The sequence below is a fragment of the Palaemon carinicauda genome, chromosome 30 (assembly GCF_036898095.1).
Source record: "Palaemon carinicauda isolate YSFRI2023 chromosome 30, ASM3689809v2, whole genome shotgun sequence".
Taxonomy (NCBI): Eukaryota; Metazoa; Arthropoda; class Malacostraca; order Decapoda; family Palaemonidae; genus Palaemon; species Palaemon carinicauda.
Genome location: NC_090754.1, coordinates 55,310,371 through 55,329,126, shown reverse-complemented (window position 1 = coordinate 55,329,126; position 18,756 = coordinate 55,310,371). Strand labels below are relative to the sequence as shown.

Here is an 18,756-nt window from a genome sequence, read left to right as displayed (position 1 = left end):
AAGGGATTGATCAGCTCTCCCTGCAGCACATTTAATAAGCGAATGTAAATGCCATTATGCAATTATTATAGGTATTTTCAAACTGGTAAACTGATATTAAATATAGAATCATATCACAGACATTTTCGAACTAACCAGCTGATATTGTAATCAAAATCATATATTCTTGAAAATGTAATGTATGCAATTTCCTTAGATAAATAAATTATTAGTTAAGGAAACTTAAAAGTGCGTAAAATCTGTGAAACTATAAAATTTCTGGTACGTAACTCACAAGATTATTCTAGAAACGTTTTCACGTGAATATTTCTTAGGGGAATTTTCATACTAATATTTTCTCACTGTAATAGTCCCTTCACTACAAATGTTTGACTGTAAATTTAGCTTTTGACTAATCAAATATAAATTATAAAACATATTATATATATTCTATATATATGAAATTCGTCTTAACGTTATCATTGTCAATATTTATCATCATTATTATCATGCACATTCATAAAATATAAAATGTAAAATCTAGAATATTGTCATTATTATTTAGAATTTTTTTTATCAAATTTATTTTAATAGTAACGATTATCTCTCTCTCTCTCTCTCTCTCTCTCTCTCTCTCTCTCTCTCTCTCTCTCTCTCTCTCTCTCTCTCTCTCTCTCTCTCTCTCTCTGTATAGATTTATATATATATATATATATATATATATATATATATATATATATATATATATATATATATATATATATATATATATATATATATATGTGTGTGTGTGTGTGTGTGTGTGTGTGTGTGTGTGTAACACTAAGAGACTGAACAAGAGCAACATGGATACGAGAGCACGCTATAGTAGAGGATATTCTAACAAGATGTAAGAAAATGAAATGGACATGAATTGGACATAAAATGAGAATGAAAGACAACAGGCAGACATTAAAAATAACAGAATAGGTCCCAGGAGATTACAAAACAAGCAAAAGACGATGGGTTGACGAACTAAGAAAGTTTGCTCGTGTGGACTGATACAGAAAGACCATAAACAGAAGCAAGTGGAAGGACATGCCTGAGGCCTTTGTTCTGCAGTGGACTAGTAACTTTTGTTCAAGATAATTAAGAAGGAAGTAAAATTCAACCACCTGTTAATATTTAAGAGACCCACGCCACGTGTTTTCGATCCGTTTGCCAAAAATAGTTGGCTTGTCAGTGGCATACCAAGATTCTGTTTACTACGTGGTAATCCACTAGTAAAATAAAAGTAGATTCATTCATAAAATGCAGAGCCAAATAGCGTATCCAAGTCATTATGATATACATGTTATGGATTTTTGTCAAAGCCTTAATGTCAAACTATATATATATATATATATATATATATATATATATATATATATATATATATATATATATATATATATATACATATATGTATATATATATATATATATATATATATATATATATATATATATATATATATATATATATATATATATATATGTATATATGTATATATGACGCAAAGGGCCTCGGTTAGATTTCGCCAGTTGTCTCTATCTTGAGCTTTTAAATCAATACTTCGCCATTCATCATCTGATTCCTGCCGGATGATATATATATATATATATATATATATATATATATATATATATATATATATATATATATATATATATATATATATATACACACACACATCACATTAACATTTATTGTCAAACCCACATTATCGAAGACTTAGAAAACAAGAAATTCTTCAGTTTCTTCTTGAAAGCCTTATTGCCTTCCAAGTGTCTATAGTTTTATTATCTATCTCTTATCTCTATTTTAGTCCAACTAAGTTTAAAGCATTTTACTTTTCCAATTAAGATATCAGCTTTGATATCAAGGTTAGTCTATAATCATTATGCTACATTTTCTATAAAAAAAACTAATTTAATTTTCTAATAATCTAACTTATATCATTAGTTAATAATTAGATAAATCCATCTAATTATTCAAACTAATGTAATAAATATCTAAGATATTCTAGAATAGTTATATTTATCTGTTTATGGTTCCTAAATCCTCACGCCGCAAAATAAGTTTGCGGCCACTCTAACGCATTAACAATGGCAAAGCTTCTAAACTTACAATGGTTGTAATTAAGCTTATTTTACCCCTACCATAAAAAAATAGTAATGAAATTCTTAATCATTTATTTTAGCCTATTCTACTTTGAAATATGTTTGGATAATTATTTACGGAAGGTATAAAGGTATAAATGTCTTGCGTTAACGTAAAAGATGATTCCAGAACCTTCTTTCATTACGTCAGTGGAAATTGACGCCGGCGTAGCCTTACTCTAGAATACTCTGCATATCTAATATATTTACCCTTTAACGCGAAGCTAAAACATTGTTTAAATATATTTACAGCGTTTTAATATTTACAGAGTTTTATTAAATTGTCACGGAGAACTTAAAACCGATTAGTTTGACGGAAAACTGAATAATGGTGTATTTTATTCACGGTTCACTCTAGAATACTCTACATATCTAATATATTTACCCTTTAACTCGAAGCTAAAACAATGTTTAGATATATTTATAGCGTTTTAATATTTACAGAGTTTTATTAAATTGTTACGGAGAATTTAAAACCGATTAGTTTGACGGAAAACTGAATAATGGTGTATTTTATTCACGGTTCACTCTAGAATACTCTACATATCTAATATATTTACCCTTTAACTCGAAGCTTAAACAATGTTTAAATATATTTACAGCGTTTTAATATTTACAGAGTTTTATTAAATTGTCACGGAGAACTTAAAACCGATTAGTTTGACGGAAAACTGAATAATGGTGTATTTTATTCACGGTTCACTCTAGAATACTCTACATATCTAATATATTTACCCTTTAACTCGAAGCTTAAACAATGTTTAAATATATTTACAGCGTTTTAATATTTACAGAGTTTTATTAAATTGTCACGGAGAACTTAAAACCGATTAGTTTGACGGAAAACTGTTCTATCTAGTTTCTCTTTCTCTTGTTTTGTTGAATTTTTTATTGTTTATATAGGAAATATTTATTTTAATGTTGTTACTATTCTTAAAATATTTTATTTTTCCTTGTTTCCTTTCCTCACTGAGCTATTTTCCCTGTTGGGGCCCCTGGGCTTATAGCATCCTGCTTTTCCAACTAGGGTTGTAGCTTAGCATTTAATAATAATAATAATAATGGTGTGTTTTATTCACGGTTCAATCTCTTTACTCAAACTTTTTTTTTATCCTTTATTTGATTGGATTGATTTTGTATGTGGATTTTTTCATCAGGTTATTGTAAATGTATAATTCTTTAAAAAAAAAAAATAGTTTCTTGAATGGATACGTTAGACTGGTTTCGTATGTATAACTACTTGACTTTAAAATAAAATAAATCATGTGTAGAAATTTTCTTGAATAAATAATTGTGATCATATATATGTATATATATATATATATATATATATATATATATATATATATATATATATATATATATATATATATGTGTGTGTGTGTGTGTGTGTGTGTGTGTGTGTGTGTGTGTGTGTGTGTGTGTACGACTTTTAAAAGTTATATTTTATATCTTTTGTCAAATGGTCGAAAGAAATAAAAAAACAAGATTTTAGGTCAAATATTTATATTCAATATATAAAACCCTTTACCAAACCAATGTAAACTAAGCTGAATTTTATATAACCAATACTTCAGTTATAATTATGATAGATATAAAGATATTCTATTAAAAAATTGGTTTCTACCTAATCTTTAAACTGTCATTAGGCCTATAGAGTTGTTTCTAACAACGTGAGTTTGTGTTTTTCCATCTCTTCATTAATATTTCAATTTTTCGAAGAATATTTTGCTCTTTTTTCATTAACACTGATTCCTCCATCCTCATAATAAACTCTCTCTTTTGTAGGATGCTTTTCTGAATTTCCAAATTCGAGTATTCCATTTCTATCCATTTCCATTTGTTTTTAGGCTAAGATTCTCATTTATATGTATCTATTTGTATACATATGATTATGTATATGTATGCGTACATTTTGTATATCTATATCCATATTTACTTTTATTTTTATTTTTACTTCATTGATGATATTATTTTGCTGTATTATTGCCCGAAGAGCTCTGCTCCACATGGGCTTGGACAGTCTTTTTTTCTTTTTGTAAATCTTTGAATGTAAATATTTTTTGTCCAATAAACATTATTATTATTATTATTTCTCTCTTAATTCGCTCCAACGAACACGTAATTCCAGCCATTTTCTGAGTTTCAGTTTCGACCTCCAATTCATCTTGCTTGTCGACATCCATGTCTTGCGGATAAATTTCTTCAATCTCCATTTCAATAACAGGAGAAGCAATTTCCATTCTTCCTATATTCATGGTTTTAACTCCTCTACTTTAGTTTATACTTTTTATAAATCAATAACTTATACTCATTGGACTACGTTCTTCATTTATCTCAATGTCGAAGATGTCATATTCAATTTAGTTAGGAGGTATTATAGTGATGAAAGAAATTTAACCTTCGTACAGAAGAACAATGAATACTTTGTCATATTTCAGATTGATTTTGGAAACTTCTTTCGATTCTACCCTCAACATGAGCCTTTTTAGCAGGACAATGCTCTAGAGATTGACCATATATACATATGATAAGCAGCCAAGCCCCCTCTACACCTCTATGGGGATTCGATCTACGGTCTAAAAATCGCGAGCTCGTTACTCTACCAATGTGCCACCATGACCACAACAAATTTGCGTGGCAACGAGTCAAGTAAATTTACAGTTTCGTATATCTAAAATCCATGCTTACTTGTTTACTTGTTTTGGGTTTAAATCCAACCCTCCACTGAAGTCGAGTGAACTACTTCTCGGGCGGGTCCATATTAATCATCTAGCGAAACATTTTCATTATAACTTATACAATTCTTTGATTGTAGCATCTTCCAAATCATATGATCTTGTGAAAAGTAATGTCTTTAGTTTCTTCTTAAATTCAATTGCTCCCTTTAGGTCCTTCATTTCAGTTGGCAGTTTATTATAGTGTCTAGGCGCACAGTAGCTAAAAGCCCTTTCACCAAATTTACTATTTGTTCTTGGTTCAGATAGCCTATGTTTGTCACTCATGTGTCTTGTGTTAACATTTGTTCCTAGTTCTAGTTTATTCAGGCATTCTTTTAGATATTTTGGTTCAGTATCTTAAACGTTAGTAAGAGTAGCTTGTATTCAATTGCATCTTCTATTTCTTCGTATTATATTTCAAGTTGGATATAAATATTCAAACAAGAATTTTTCTTTTTTATTTATACAGGTACAGACATAATCCTAAATTTTCAGTTATATAAGAACCTTTATTTTCAAACACTCCTCCTTTAAATGTCTTAAAGAATATATTCATCTATTCCCCATTGCAAAAGTTTAGGACATTCGACATTCCAACTAAGAAAATTTAGAAGCAATGGCATAGAATTAAGGAATTTATAAACACAAGTTAAAGGTGTTGCCCGGTATATTAGACAGGCCCTTTAAGTTAGAAGTAAAAGTATGTAGGAAGTAACCAATGAAAATGAACTTTCTGCAGAGCTTTGCATCTACTATGTGTGGAATTCCAAAATCAGTTGCTAGAACGTTGGTTTTATTCGGCTTAAAGTTGTGGCCAAGGTCAACACATGCTTCCTACGGGCCAACCAAGGGAAAGGCCCGTGCCAACAACAAGTGTTGGCTTTAATACCCCAACAACAACAACACATGCTTCACGTTCCAATGCTGATTGTCTTTTCTCAGATTCTGAGAGCGAGCAAGAAAAGAAGACCACCTGTTTTTCTACTTGTGTCAATGAGGCTGCAACGGCGTCTGTTGCGACTATAATTATTATTATTATTATTATTACTTACTAAGCTACAACCCTAGTTGGAAAAGCAGTATGCTATAAGCCCAGGGGCTCCAACAGGGAAAATAGCTCAGTGTGGAAAGGAAAAAAGGAAAATAAAATATTCTAAGAAGAGTAACAACAATAAATATCTCCTATATAAACTATAAAAACTTTAACAAAACAAGAGGAAGAGAAATAAGATAGGAGTGTGCGCTCGAGTGTACCCTCAAGCAAGAGAACTCTAACCCAAGACAGTGAAAGGCCATGGTACAGAGGCTATGACTACTTTGTCATTTATAGCAAGTGAAGCTCGAGATATTTCATTCTTTAGTTCTTCGAGTGCTTGTTCTGCGGATTTGGCCACCGGGAAAGTTTTCACTTCGATTAAAAGTCGAATTATCTAGGGGATTTTCGGTACCCACTTCGCATAGTGGGATCAGAGTCCTAACGTTCTTTCGAGACTAGGGGTACTGTCTGGAGGGTTCATCTCCAGCAACGGACACATTCTCTCTCTTGTCATTTATGGCAAGTCCATACTTCAATGCAGTTTCTAGAAAGCGTTTCAGATTTCTGTCGTGATTTTCACGTGTGTGACGTACCCTCTAGTTGTTCCTTACCAATAATTTCGTCGAGAATATGCTGAAAGCAGGTAGCCCCGTTGGTTACTCCAAAAGGCATACGCGTGAATTTGAATTCTACAATTTATCCGGTTTAATATTCATCATGGACAAGTTTCTGGGGCCCAGCCAGATTGACGCGGACCCAGAATAAGCCGAATAAATTGTGGAATACCAAACACAGTTGCTGGAACGTTGGCTTTATTCGCCTTCAAGTTGTGGCAAGGTAGAGTGTTAAGAGACTCAATCTTGCTAAGCAAGCATACAAAGACCAGCAGTCACAGTTACCAAATATTCACACCACAATAAGCTTCTAGCAATGTGCTCACAATAACAGTGTTATGGAGAGATCAACGAGGAACATGGAAGACTCAACATATGAGAATGTCATTTGTACAGTAGGTTGTGTTACTGCCCCAACAATATCATCATACAATACTAAATTTTAGCCTTATAAATGGTTGAAACTTGGTCGCCCACAACTCAAACCTTTCTTCGTTGTGGCGAGTTTAAAACCTCTAGTAACTTAATCCTATGCAACTCGAATTTCAACCCTTCCTCGTATTCTGATGAGAACTTTCAGCCTCTATTCTTCAAGAGCAACCAACTTACCAAGTGCTAGCTACCAGAATTGAAAGGATATAATTTGTTCAAACAACCAAGTTTTATTGCGCACTTTGTTTACATCGTAACTCTTCATCTTCCTTAGTTACTGACATGGAATGTATTTTAACTGTTCCAGTTTTGCAATGTGTCAGAGAACACGAGAAGCCGATAATGACAAAGCTGTTTGGTGGAAGCATGAAAAAGATCTTGGCTAACAAGAAAACTCCCACAAACTCTTGTGTGAAAATCTGAAAAGCTATTGACAAAGTTACTATTATTCAGGAGAGGCTGACGCTAGTATCGTCACATAGAACATTTATTACTACAGAAAAACTGGGTCTGAATTATATTTCATAATCCCAACCATCTTCCCTTTGCATTCAAATCTCTTCAAACTATATTCTTGTGTAATAGTGGTTTCAAGTTTCCATCACAGGACTAGATGGATAAGTCACTTGCCTCAGTTTATTCATTACTTATGTTTGCATCTCCTGTACACCAGGCGACTTCTCAAGTCATCCTTTAGGTCAAATAGTTTTATAAGGAAGTGTTGTCTTTCTAAGACTTGTGTTATGATGGTTTTAGTCTAGTTAACCTTATTTCTGAAATTGAATATTGCATATCCTATGGCAAAGTTTTAAGGTAGTTTCGTGACTAGACTTTGTTATTTTGCAACCACAATTTTGACCAACCAACATGTCAATTTTGGCTTAGCAGAAATTTTAATGAAGACATTCTACAGATACGGTTAAGCTGCATTCATTCTTTTCTGCTACTTAGTCATTGTATAACAAAACACGAGGTAAGCAAGAAACTAACTTTCCTCCGAATGCCTTCTACATAGGGCTACTTTACTGGCAATACATCCGCGCCTGAAACCCAGGATAACTTCTAGTTCAGACTCACTATACTCTACATTATGTAAAAGAACATTCAACACAAAAGTTGTTTGATTTAGTAAAAACATAGAGAACTCCCTTCATGTTGATATAAACATCAGGACATACAAAATTGCTAAATCCTAAAAAAAAAAAAAAAAAAAACATTTAACACAGAACCTTTCAGGACATAAGGAAAGTAACCATGAATACTCAAGTTTTATTAACAAAAAAAAAACATACATTGAATACTTATGTACAGTACATATATAGGAATGTTCATGGAACGTGTAGTCCAATATGGATCACAGAAATAAAACTTCAATGAAAGCAGAAATGGTATCAAACTTTATGAAGTTTCTAGAACTTAATACTTTGTTAATTAATTCTGTCCCTATGATACAAACGCCAAGTGATAAATACGTATATGAAATGAGATGGGTACATTAATGATTATTGGAGATTAACAGATGATATGATGACGTGAAATATGGAATGATACTGGAGTTAGGCTGACTAGCGACTAGACTGGAGAATTTAGTCTACTTCCTCCATTCGCGAGGCATCTTCATCATCGCCTTCTAGTGGGGGCATCTCTTCTTCAGCGCCGCCCTCAGCAGTTTCTTCGACGGTCATGTCGTCTTCATCGATTCCTAGACCAAGCTTGATCATTCTGTAAAGAGAAAGAGAAAGTTTTAAAGATGCCACATGTAATAAAACTTGTAGTATTGATTGAAATCCTATTCAAAACCAAATTTATACAGCCTGACAAGAATATTCCAAAGCTGCTGTGTTTTACTATTATTATTATCACTAACAAAGCACAAGGGCTCCAATGTGAAAAGCAGCCAAGTAGAGAAATTTTTGAAGCTAAAGGATTATAACAAACAAAATGATTCAATACTACGAATGTTAAAATAAAATAGATGTCGACCTGTTCATAAAATATGAAATCTACAACACATTTTAATCATTCTGAGGTTCTACATTATCTCAATCTAGAAAAAGACCATTGAAAATAGAGATTAAACAAAAAATTGTATAGTTAACAAATTTTGTAACTGGCCAAAGACAAATCAAATTCCACCCAGTATGTATCAAATTCAATTTACCTGTAAATCCTACTGGCGAAGACACCAGGATCCTCGAGGGTGAACCCAGAGGAGAGCAGAGAGCTCTCGAACAGCAACATGACGAGATCCTTGACAGACTTATCGTTCTTATCTGCATCTGCCTTCTGGCGGAGGGAGTCGATGATGCAGTGGTCGGGGTTGATTTCCAAGTGCTTCTTGGCAGCCATGTATCCCATGGTGGAGGTGTCCCTCAGAGCTTGGGCTTTCATGATCCTCTCCATGTTGGCAGTCCAACCGTACTGGGATGTGACGATACAGCAGGGGGAAGTGACGAGCCTGTTGCTGACGACGACCTTCTCGACGCGTTTGTCCAAGATGTCCTTCATGACCTGAAAATAAGCAATTTGATTAGAATGGAGAATAAAAAACAGGTTTAACAACCATTAATCAAGTGCTATACGGGGGAACAACTGGATATAACAAAATTGATATAAGGGCCTTGTACCAAACAGGATCATTTAACTTCGAAGAGAATACCTTGCCTATAAAAAATTCAATTGCATATACAAGCTATATAGGGAAAGGCAAAATTGATAGAACCGATATAGCCCTTTTAACAGAAATCTCTTCCAATATTCACCTTGCACAGATTTTCGAACTTGGTCTTCTGTTCCTCGAACTTCTTTTTCTCTTCCTCATCCTCTGGGAGTTCCAAGCCTTCCTTTGTAACAGACACCAACTGTTTGCCATCATATTCCTTCAGCTGTTGCACGCAATATTCATCAATTGGTTCTGTCATGTAGATGACCTCAAATCCACGTTTCTTGACCCTCTCGACGAAGGCAGAGTTGTGCACCTGCTCGCGGGATTCACCGGTGATGTAATAAATGTGCTTCTGGTTCTCCTTCATACGGGAGACGTAGTCTTTCAAGGAGCACATCTCGTCTCCTGAGGAAGAGGTGTGGTAACGCAAGAAATCTGCCAACTTCTTCCTGTTTGTAGAATCTTCGTGGATACCCAACTTCAGGTTCTTTGAGAAGCTCTCGTAGAATTTCTTGTAGTTCTCCTTATCCTCTGTGATTTCTTCAAAAAGTTCCATGGACTTCTTGACCAAGTTCTTTCGGATAACCTTCAAGATCTTGTTCTGTTGCAGCATTTCACGGGAGATATTGAGGGGCAGATCTTCTGAATCAACGACACCGTTAAGGAAGTTCAGGTACTCAGGAATGAGATCCTCGCAATTCTCCATGATGAAGACCCTTCGTACGTACAGCTTGATCTTGTTCTTCTGCTTGCGGTTCTCAAACAGATCGAATGGAGCCCGACGGGGAAGGAACAACAGGGCACGGAACTCAAGCTGACCTTCAACACTGAAGTGCTTGACAGCCAAGTGATCTTCCCAGTCATTTGTGAGGGATTTGTAGAACTCGCCATATTCTTCCTGAGAAATGTCATCTGGATTTCTGGTCCACAGAGGCTTGGTCTTGTTGAGCTCTTCATCTTCTGTGTACTTCTCCTTGACAGTCTTCTTTTTCTTTCCCTCTTCCTTCTTGTCAGCATCTTCATCTTCTCCTACATCTTCAATCTTGGGCTTATCATCATCCTCTTCCTTCTTCTCCTCCTCAGTCTCCTTCTCTTCCTCTTCATCATCAGACACTTCCTGTAAACATTAAGAAAAAAAATTGTGACATTGGTACAACCGTTGGACACTTTTACAATAATAATGAGTGCCCCTTGAGTTTAGTAACTATTCAACAGATGTGCAAATCAATATACTGCTGTAGTCATTAAAAATAAGCTTGAAAAAAATTAAACAGCAACATACACAAGGGGGTTAACAGAAATAACTTATGCAATCTATGAATTATGAGTTAATCATCTCAAGTAGTGAATCAAGTAACCATACTACTCTCTCTTTCAAGGGTTTGAAGAGCCTATTATCAATCAATGACAACACCTCTAAATGAGGTTAACAGAATTGTGATTATACTATTGCATGGATCAAACCACGATTGCGTGTTATAAATGGTAAATAACCACTGTGGGTGAACAACTTACCTTATCTCTTTCCTTCTCAACTACAAGTTTGATGGGATAGCCAATGAACTGTGAATGTTTCTTCACAATCTCCTTCACACGACGTTCCTCCAAGTACTCTGTCTGATCTTCCTTCAGGTGGAGTGTGATCTTGGTACCACGGCCAATGGGCTCGCCATGATCGGCTCTCACGGTGAAAGAACCTCCGGCCGAGGACTCCCAGATGTACTGTTCGTCATCGTTGTTCTTGGAGATGACGGTGACCTTGTCGGCGATGAGATAGGCGGAGTAGAAACCTACACCAAACTGTCCAATCATGGAAATGTCAGCACCGGCCTGGAGAGCTTCCATGAAGGCCTTTGTGCCCGACTTGGCGATGGTACCGAGGTTGTTAACCAGGTCAGCCTTTGTCATGCCAATACCACTGTAACAATGAAAAATTTTTTAGTCAGGGGTAAAATAGGATGATGGGAGACTATACAAGCAAATTAGTAGCAATTCTAATTATCCCAGTTACAGTAATCAAGACTTGCCATAAAACCATAACCCTAAGTACTATTAACCCTTTTACCCCCGGCCTCTTTTGAAATTTCCAACCCTTAACCCCAAGGGGGTTATTTTTTTCCCAGCACATTTTGCAGTATATATTTTTTTTAAATTGCTCTAACAGCCTTAATGTTTGTCATAGAAAGGTCAGGTTGGTCTCATTCTCTTGGAAAATGCCTGAATTTTCTCAAAAAATTGTCAAAAATATGAAAAAAAAAAAATTTTAATGGATTTTTTTCAAGGACGTACAGGTACGTCCATGGGGGTATTAAAGAGATGGCTTTTGTGAAACGTACCATTAAGTCCTTTGGGGGTAAAAGGGTTAAAAGATATATTCAGCATGAACTTCAATGCTACAGCATCTGCCTTAACCTTACCTGTCAATAATGGTGAGAGTCCTGTCGCTCTTGTCTGGGATGATCTTGATGTACAGATCCTTCCCGCTGTCGAGCTTGGAGGGATCGGTGAGGGACTCGTAGCGGACCTTGTCCAGGGCATCGGAGGAGTTGGAGATCAACTCTCGGAGGAAGATTTCCTTGTTGCTGTAGAAAGTGTTGATGATCAAGGACATCAACTGGGCGATCTCCGCCTGGAAGGCGAAGGTCTCTACCTCCTCGGTCATTGGTTCTTCAGGCATCTGGAAAAAAAAACAATAGTTAGTATAAAAAGTAAAATGACTAGAGAATGATTTATTACTGGGCAATTGTTCCTGTTGAAGACCTTGGGGTAATGGCCCTTACTCTACAGTTACGGTTGGAACCCAAATTGTATTAATGTTGCCATTCCTAATGGCATCTTCGAATAAGTATGGGAAATTGGCTATGTTAATAAACACTAAAATACAATTTCATAACATCTAGATCACCAACGCTGACCAGTTTGTTCGGTCAGAGTGCCCATGCTAAGGCCGAGAAGGGGCTCTTGGCACAAGTTAATAGCCTCAAAAGCTGAAACCAAGCTTAACTTGTCTTGAAATAAATCAAGGTCACTAGAGTTGCTATGGTCTTGGATACTCATATTGATGCTATTAAGAGCTTTCTATTCTATTTAAAATCCTGCGGGGACCTTAAATACAAGTTAACCTCAGGGTAAGTAAAATGCGGTTTATCAGGTGGGGCATTTTAAGTACAGAGTGAAGGTGGGGACCCCAACACATACATGGGGTTCACAGGGTGTATGTATGATAGCGGCCCCATGCATGAATGATTACGGATAACTTAGAATACGACAGTGTAAAGGGGGTCACAGACAACCCCCCCCCCCCGGGGAATGTCGGTAAGGACACTTATTGCAGGTTAGTATAGGGGGGAAAGGTTCAGATTAGTTGTTATCCATTTTTAATCCACAAGAGAGGAATTGGCCACTGACATACAAAGGCACCAGGGTAACCTTAGGCTAGGGTAAAAATGTTCTCTCACGGGTAGGGTAGCTAGGTAGAACAAAATGAAGGGCAGGAGTAGTAGGTCAAATGAGGAACCTCAGGTTAGGGTCATATTCTCTAAGGTTTTATTCACTAAAGAAGCTAAGATTCAAAGACTTCAAAATGGTCCGACATCAATGACCTTAGATGTCAGGATGCTGCCGCCAGAAAAACTCATATAAATCAATCAACTTCAATTGTCCAAATTGCCCATATGCAACTAATCAACTTTTCATAAAATCCAGCGTAAAATATCAATGATTTCAACAAAAAGAAAAACAATAATAACTATTGAAGAGAGTGGGGATATGTACCAGATTTTATAATAAAAACAATCACAACCCACGTGTGTTAAGGGCTTTCCGAACTGCGGCCAAAAAGCCTAATTGCATTATTATGCTTTGCTTCGTTAGGGGGAAAATTTTGGCAAAAGCAAATTAGAAAGAATATGTATTGGCAAAAGCAGTCTTTGACGATAGGTGAAATTGAATAGCTCAAAGAACGTGAGAATAATAAGGAATTATACCAGATAACTGAAATCACACCCTGTAATATTGTACAAAATTTACGAAATAACCCTTAGCATATGCTGATATAGGAGACGTAACCTGGTCGAGATTTTATTCCATTAGTCCATAGTACTGAAACCCCCAAAAATTTCGGTTAAACTATTTTAAAGTTAAATAAAATAACATTACAAAAGTTGAGGCAATATTAAAGAATGCTTCCAGTCCAAGGCGGGATCGTTAATTAAAGTGTAAATTTCTTGATAAGTACTTCGAAAAATTCAGAAATTAGGCATGAAATTCTAACACAAACAGGTTAAATGTTATCAACAACTATGGGTGGTCAGGACAAATTTCATGGCAATTATTAAACGTGAAATGTAGTACGGTACCGGCAAGCACCTACCACTCGATGGAATTAGTTCACTGGCGTTACCTTTGAACAACTTACTAAGATTAACATAATAATTCTAATGACAGTATAAACACCGAAATAACAAGCAATGGTAAACATTCACTAATACAAAAAATATATTCTCCAACTTACTTTGCAATCACTTATTTAACAACGAAGAATAAACGATGACCAGTGATGATCACTGGACGCAGAGCGTTACGAAGAGCTGGTGTTCGATATGGGAGCAGCGGAGCGACTGACCGAAAATTTCGCAGACGGCTCTTTAAATCACCCACCGCTACAGGGATTTCAATCGATGAAATAATGTACATTAACCCTCCTCATGGTCATAATAGAATTATCAATTAACTATTTTTAGATACAAAATAAAGCTTATGAAACGTCCCTGCTTCTTGTATAAGTTAATTTCTGGAATTTAATGCTGGAACTATTACCGGAAGTCGCAAAAGACGTGTGTTACGCGGCGGAATGTTCCAGAAGGTTCTAGAAAACGTTCGCGGTCCTGGGGTCTACCGGCATCGATTTACACGTGGATTTATGGCGCCAACGCCATTCTCAATGCGAGCACTTTCTGTTTCGCGGTAATTTTTTCCGCAGCCGCTCGGTCTTTTTCCAATTTAAGATCGGAAATGAAAAGCCACTTTATTGTAGAATGTTTTGAATACTTCTGATAGAGGGAAATATATGTACTTTCCTTTAAAAAAGTCATTTAATAACAAGCTTTCTGGCGCCCAATGCCATTCTCTAGTATGACTTTTTTCAGTTTGAATGCAATTTTATTCATAGTCGCTCAAAATTTTGCAAATTTAAGATCATAAATGAAAAGCCACGTTGTTGTAGATTATTTTGAATACGTTGCTTTAAGGAAAATATAAATGCTTTTCTTTGAAAAGAACTTTTAATCCCGAGGTTGAAAAACAGTGGATTTCTTTGTCTTTTCATGTAAAAAGTGACAAGATTTCTCCAGATGGTTTGAAAAGTGTACCAGGAAAACCACCTGTCAACGCCCTAACAACCACCTGAGTAGATTGGCAATTTACCAATTCGGTAATTGGCAAATTACCAATTCGTTGATTGTCAGTTTACCCTTTGGCAAAGCATTGTCTGTCAAAATGGCTGGGTAGGCCTAGAACAATTCCTATTTTATAGTCATTTATCTCTTGATAAATTTACAGTAAATAATGAATTTGGTTATACAGTATACGTAATTGAATAGAAAACAGTTTGGGAAAAAAATATAGGAAAATTTTGGGTTCTTAAAGCAAATTTCTCTACATTGACTGATGCAATCTAAATTTTCGACTATCAATTAAGCTTACATCAACTATTAAACATGATTTTAATATTTTAATAAAACTGCAGAAAGATATATTACGATGTCATAAGTGTTTTGTTCAAAATAATATATATATATATATATATATATATATATATATATATATATATATATATATATATATATATATATATATATATATATATATCTGCTTTGTTTCTCTTCCTTTGGTTTTTTGGAGTTTTATAGTTTATATAGGAAATATTTATTCTTAAGATATTCCATTTTTCCTTGATTCCTTTCCTCACTGGACTATTTTCTCTGTTGGAGCCCTTGAGCTTAAAGCATCCTACTTTTCCAACTAGGGTTGTAGCTTAGCAAGTAATAATACTATATGTGTGTGTGAATGCATATGTGTGTTATAGCCACAAAGGGAATAATATATATATATTTCATGCTTATCACGTGTTAGCTTTCGTGATTTCTACACACACACACAGTATATATATATATATATATATATATATATATATATATATATATATATATATATATATATATATATATATATATATATATATATATATATATATATATATGTGTGTGTGTGTGTGTGTGTGTGTGTGTCTGTGTTCCCATGAGTTTTATGTATATACAGCTAGATATATTTCTAAACTACAGTACCAATTCATAATCATGTGATCAAATCGAATTTCTATGTGAAAAAAATAATGTGACTCACAACACATGAAATTTTATTCTAGAAGCCTCCTGCCCCTACCAGACAAAGCATTCCCCCACGCTGAGTGTTGATAATTTTGTTCCCTGTTACTAGGAAAGTTTAAATATGTTTTGTCAAAAAAGGTATAAATAATATATTAATATTAGTTTGTACTTCTGAGGTCTACCTGAATATCTTAGCTTTCTAGATTGGTTCCATGTCAGGCCTAATAGTAGGCCTACATCTGTGTTCTTGATTATCATCTCCTTTGCTTAGTAGCTCAGAAAATGTCGTATTTATTTAAATAATCAATTCTCTAAGATAAAACAGCTTTATATATCATAAGTCTTACAGATATTTCACGTTTTGCTTGAAGGTAGAGGAACAACGAACAACCAAAGGTGATATATCACTCCATAGGCCTACAGCTGTAATCTTCATTATCGTCTCCTTTGCTTAATAGCTTACAAAATGTCGTATTTATTTAAATAATCAATTCTCTGAGATAAAACAGCTCTATATATCATAAGTCTTACAGATATTTCACGTTTCGTTTGAGGGAAGAGGAACAACGAACAACCAAATGTGATATATCACTCCATAGGCCTACAGCTGTAATCTTCATTATCATCTCCTTAGTTTAATAGCTTACAAAATGTCGTATTTATTTAAATAATCAATTCTCTGAGATAAAACAGCTTTATATATCATAAGTCTTACAGATATTTCACGTTTTTATTTGAGGGTAGAGGAACAACGAACAAGCAAAGGTGATATATCACTCCACGTAACAGTATCAATAATTCATGTATATATTTAGCTCGTCTTGTAACTGTAAGACAATTCAACGATTAATTCGTGAGATTTTCACGTTATTCCTCTAATTTTAATGCAAAAAGCATATGCCAATCATGTGAAGTGTTTGCAATTTGCAAAATGTTGCAATTCACAGGCGTAACCATTATCAATACCTGGCAACTTTATATTGCTAAATGCCAATCTATCTTATCATGTTTTAAGGTATTACATGGACTATAATCATATACGTGACCCATATCTTAAGTAAAAAAGAAAAAATCCTTTAAATTGACTTATTTGAAATATCTTACAGGACATACGTTAAAAAAATCAATGTGAAAATGAGGAAATTCAGTGGCAACATATGGCAACTTCTCATGCGTCCTACAGCAGAAGCCAACGCCAGGGTTACCAGATTATTTCGACTGGATTATCGTACATAGTTTCAATATGATTATTAAGGAGTTACATGATTGACTTATTTCGAAATTTTTTAGTACAATTGTTTAATTCAACACACAAATACATATATATATATACCTAAGGTATGTATCGTACATCGTACTGGACCAAAAATAATCGTACATGTACGATAATTATCGTACGAATGGCATCTCTGGCCAACGCCCGTAGCAAGGACTTCATTCCTCTGGTGGTTCCCGCGTCTTTCTTGTTTTTTTCTTTTTTCCTTTTTTTTCCTTTCTTTTCTTTTATTCACACTTCGCTGTTTTTTTATTCTTTAATTCGAATAGTGAGGTTTTTTATTCAATGCAACGGAGATACTGTACATGTGACTTATGTTACATATTAATAGAATTCGTACTCATTTAAAATAATTGTTGTGTCATCCCTTGTACACATATATGTTTTATATGTACATACATATGTATATGCTTCACCGATTCAGTGATCACGTGACTTACTGTACAAAGCAAAAGCTCTATATACTGTATATTTGAATATAAGCTTCTTAAGTGTACAAGGGAGAGAGTCTTAAAGAAAATTGGACCACATGGCCATGAGTTTGGCCAACAAGATGGAAGAAAAATCGAGAAGGTAGAAAATGTGAAAGCCACATTCAAGGACATCTATGATTATCAGTTGATTCTTTCTAATCTTTCATTGAATATGAAATAACAAACTGATAAAGTTATGAATGATATCTTTCACTCTATCAGGTCCAAAAATACTAAATTCCTATAACCAGATATTCAATTATTACGTGGCATCTAATACATCAATTTGATAAAGCAATTATCATTATTAACTAGCATTATGATGAATATTATTCTTTTTTGGTAAATATTCGGTTTACTGAGCTAATGGCAGAATTTCTGGCGGGAAATAGTCATCTCATCCTCACGTGGGTCTGAGCCACGGTCTATCTCGACCGGCTGAACCGACCACATGTGTCCAGTGTTGCCAGATGGGTTAGTGTAAAAATCTCCAAAACTCATGATAAAAAATCCCCAAAACCACCCAAAAATCCCCATTTCCAAGAATATATTTTCTTCTAATACAGAAATTACTCACTATGCTTCATGTAATTGTAAATAAACTAATTGCAACAATATAAAGGTTTACTCATCTCTATTTCTTCGTCATAGATATGTGTACAGAGTATCGTCACCAGTCATCCAAAATCCCCAAATCTAAGGATAAATTCCCAATTGTAGGGATAAGTCTCCAAATCTAGGGTATAAATTCCCATATCTGGCAACGCTGCATGTGTCATGCTTTTCAAGCTGTCAGAGGAAAATGGCTTTTGAACTGAATATCAAAGATATGTTCGTTTTATTTAATCTTTATCAAACGCTTTGCAAGCATGCAGATTCTTATAAAACAAATAGGCTTAGGCCTACATCTGCCATGAATATCGGCCATTGCTAATGAAAGCAGATTTTAATCAAACAAATAGGCCTATATCTTTATTAAACGTTGATCAAGCAAG

At 34.6% G+C, this 18,756-nt stretch overlaps 2 protein-coding genes across 3 annotated transcripts in view; both read right to left on the bottom strand.

Annotated features, from left to right (window-relative positions):
• LOC137623146 (uncharacterized) overlaps positions 1-18,756 on the bottom strand; it is a 419,809-nt gene that overhangs the window by 288,738 nt on the left and 112,315 nt on the right. The gene's annotated exons all lie outside the window — the stretch shown is intronic.
• On the bottom strand, positions 8,217-14,297 carry LOC137623134 (heat shock protein 83-like). Its single transcript, XM_068353813.1, has 6 exons — positions 14,140-14,297; positions 12,044-12,303; positions 11,142-11,544; positions 9,724-10,743; positions 9,123-9,472; positions 8,217-8,683 (listed from the first exon to the last, which is right to left on the bottom strand). Exons 2-6 carry the CDS (start codon positions 12,301-12,303, stop codon positions 8,548-8,550), a joined length of 2,169 nt encoding a protein of 722 aa, XP_068209914.1. The 5' UTR covers positions 14,140-14,297; the 3' UTR covers positions 8,217-8,547.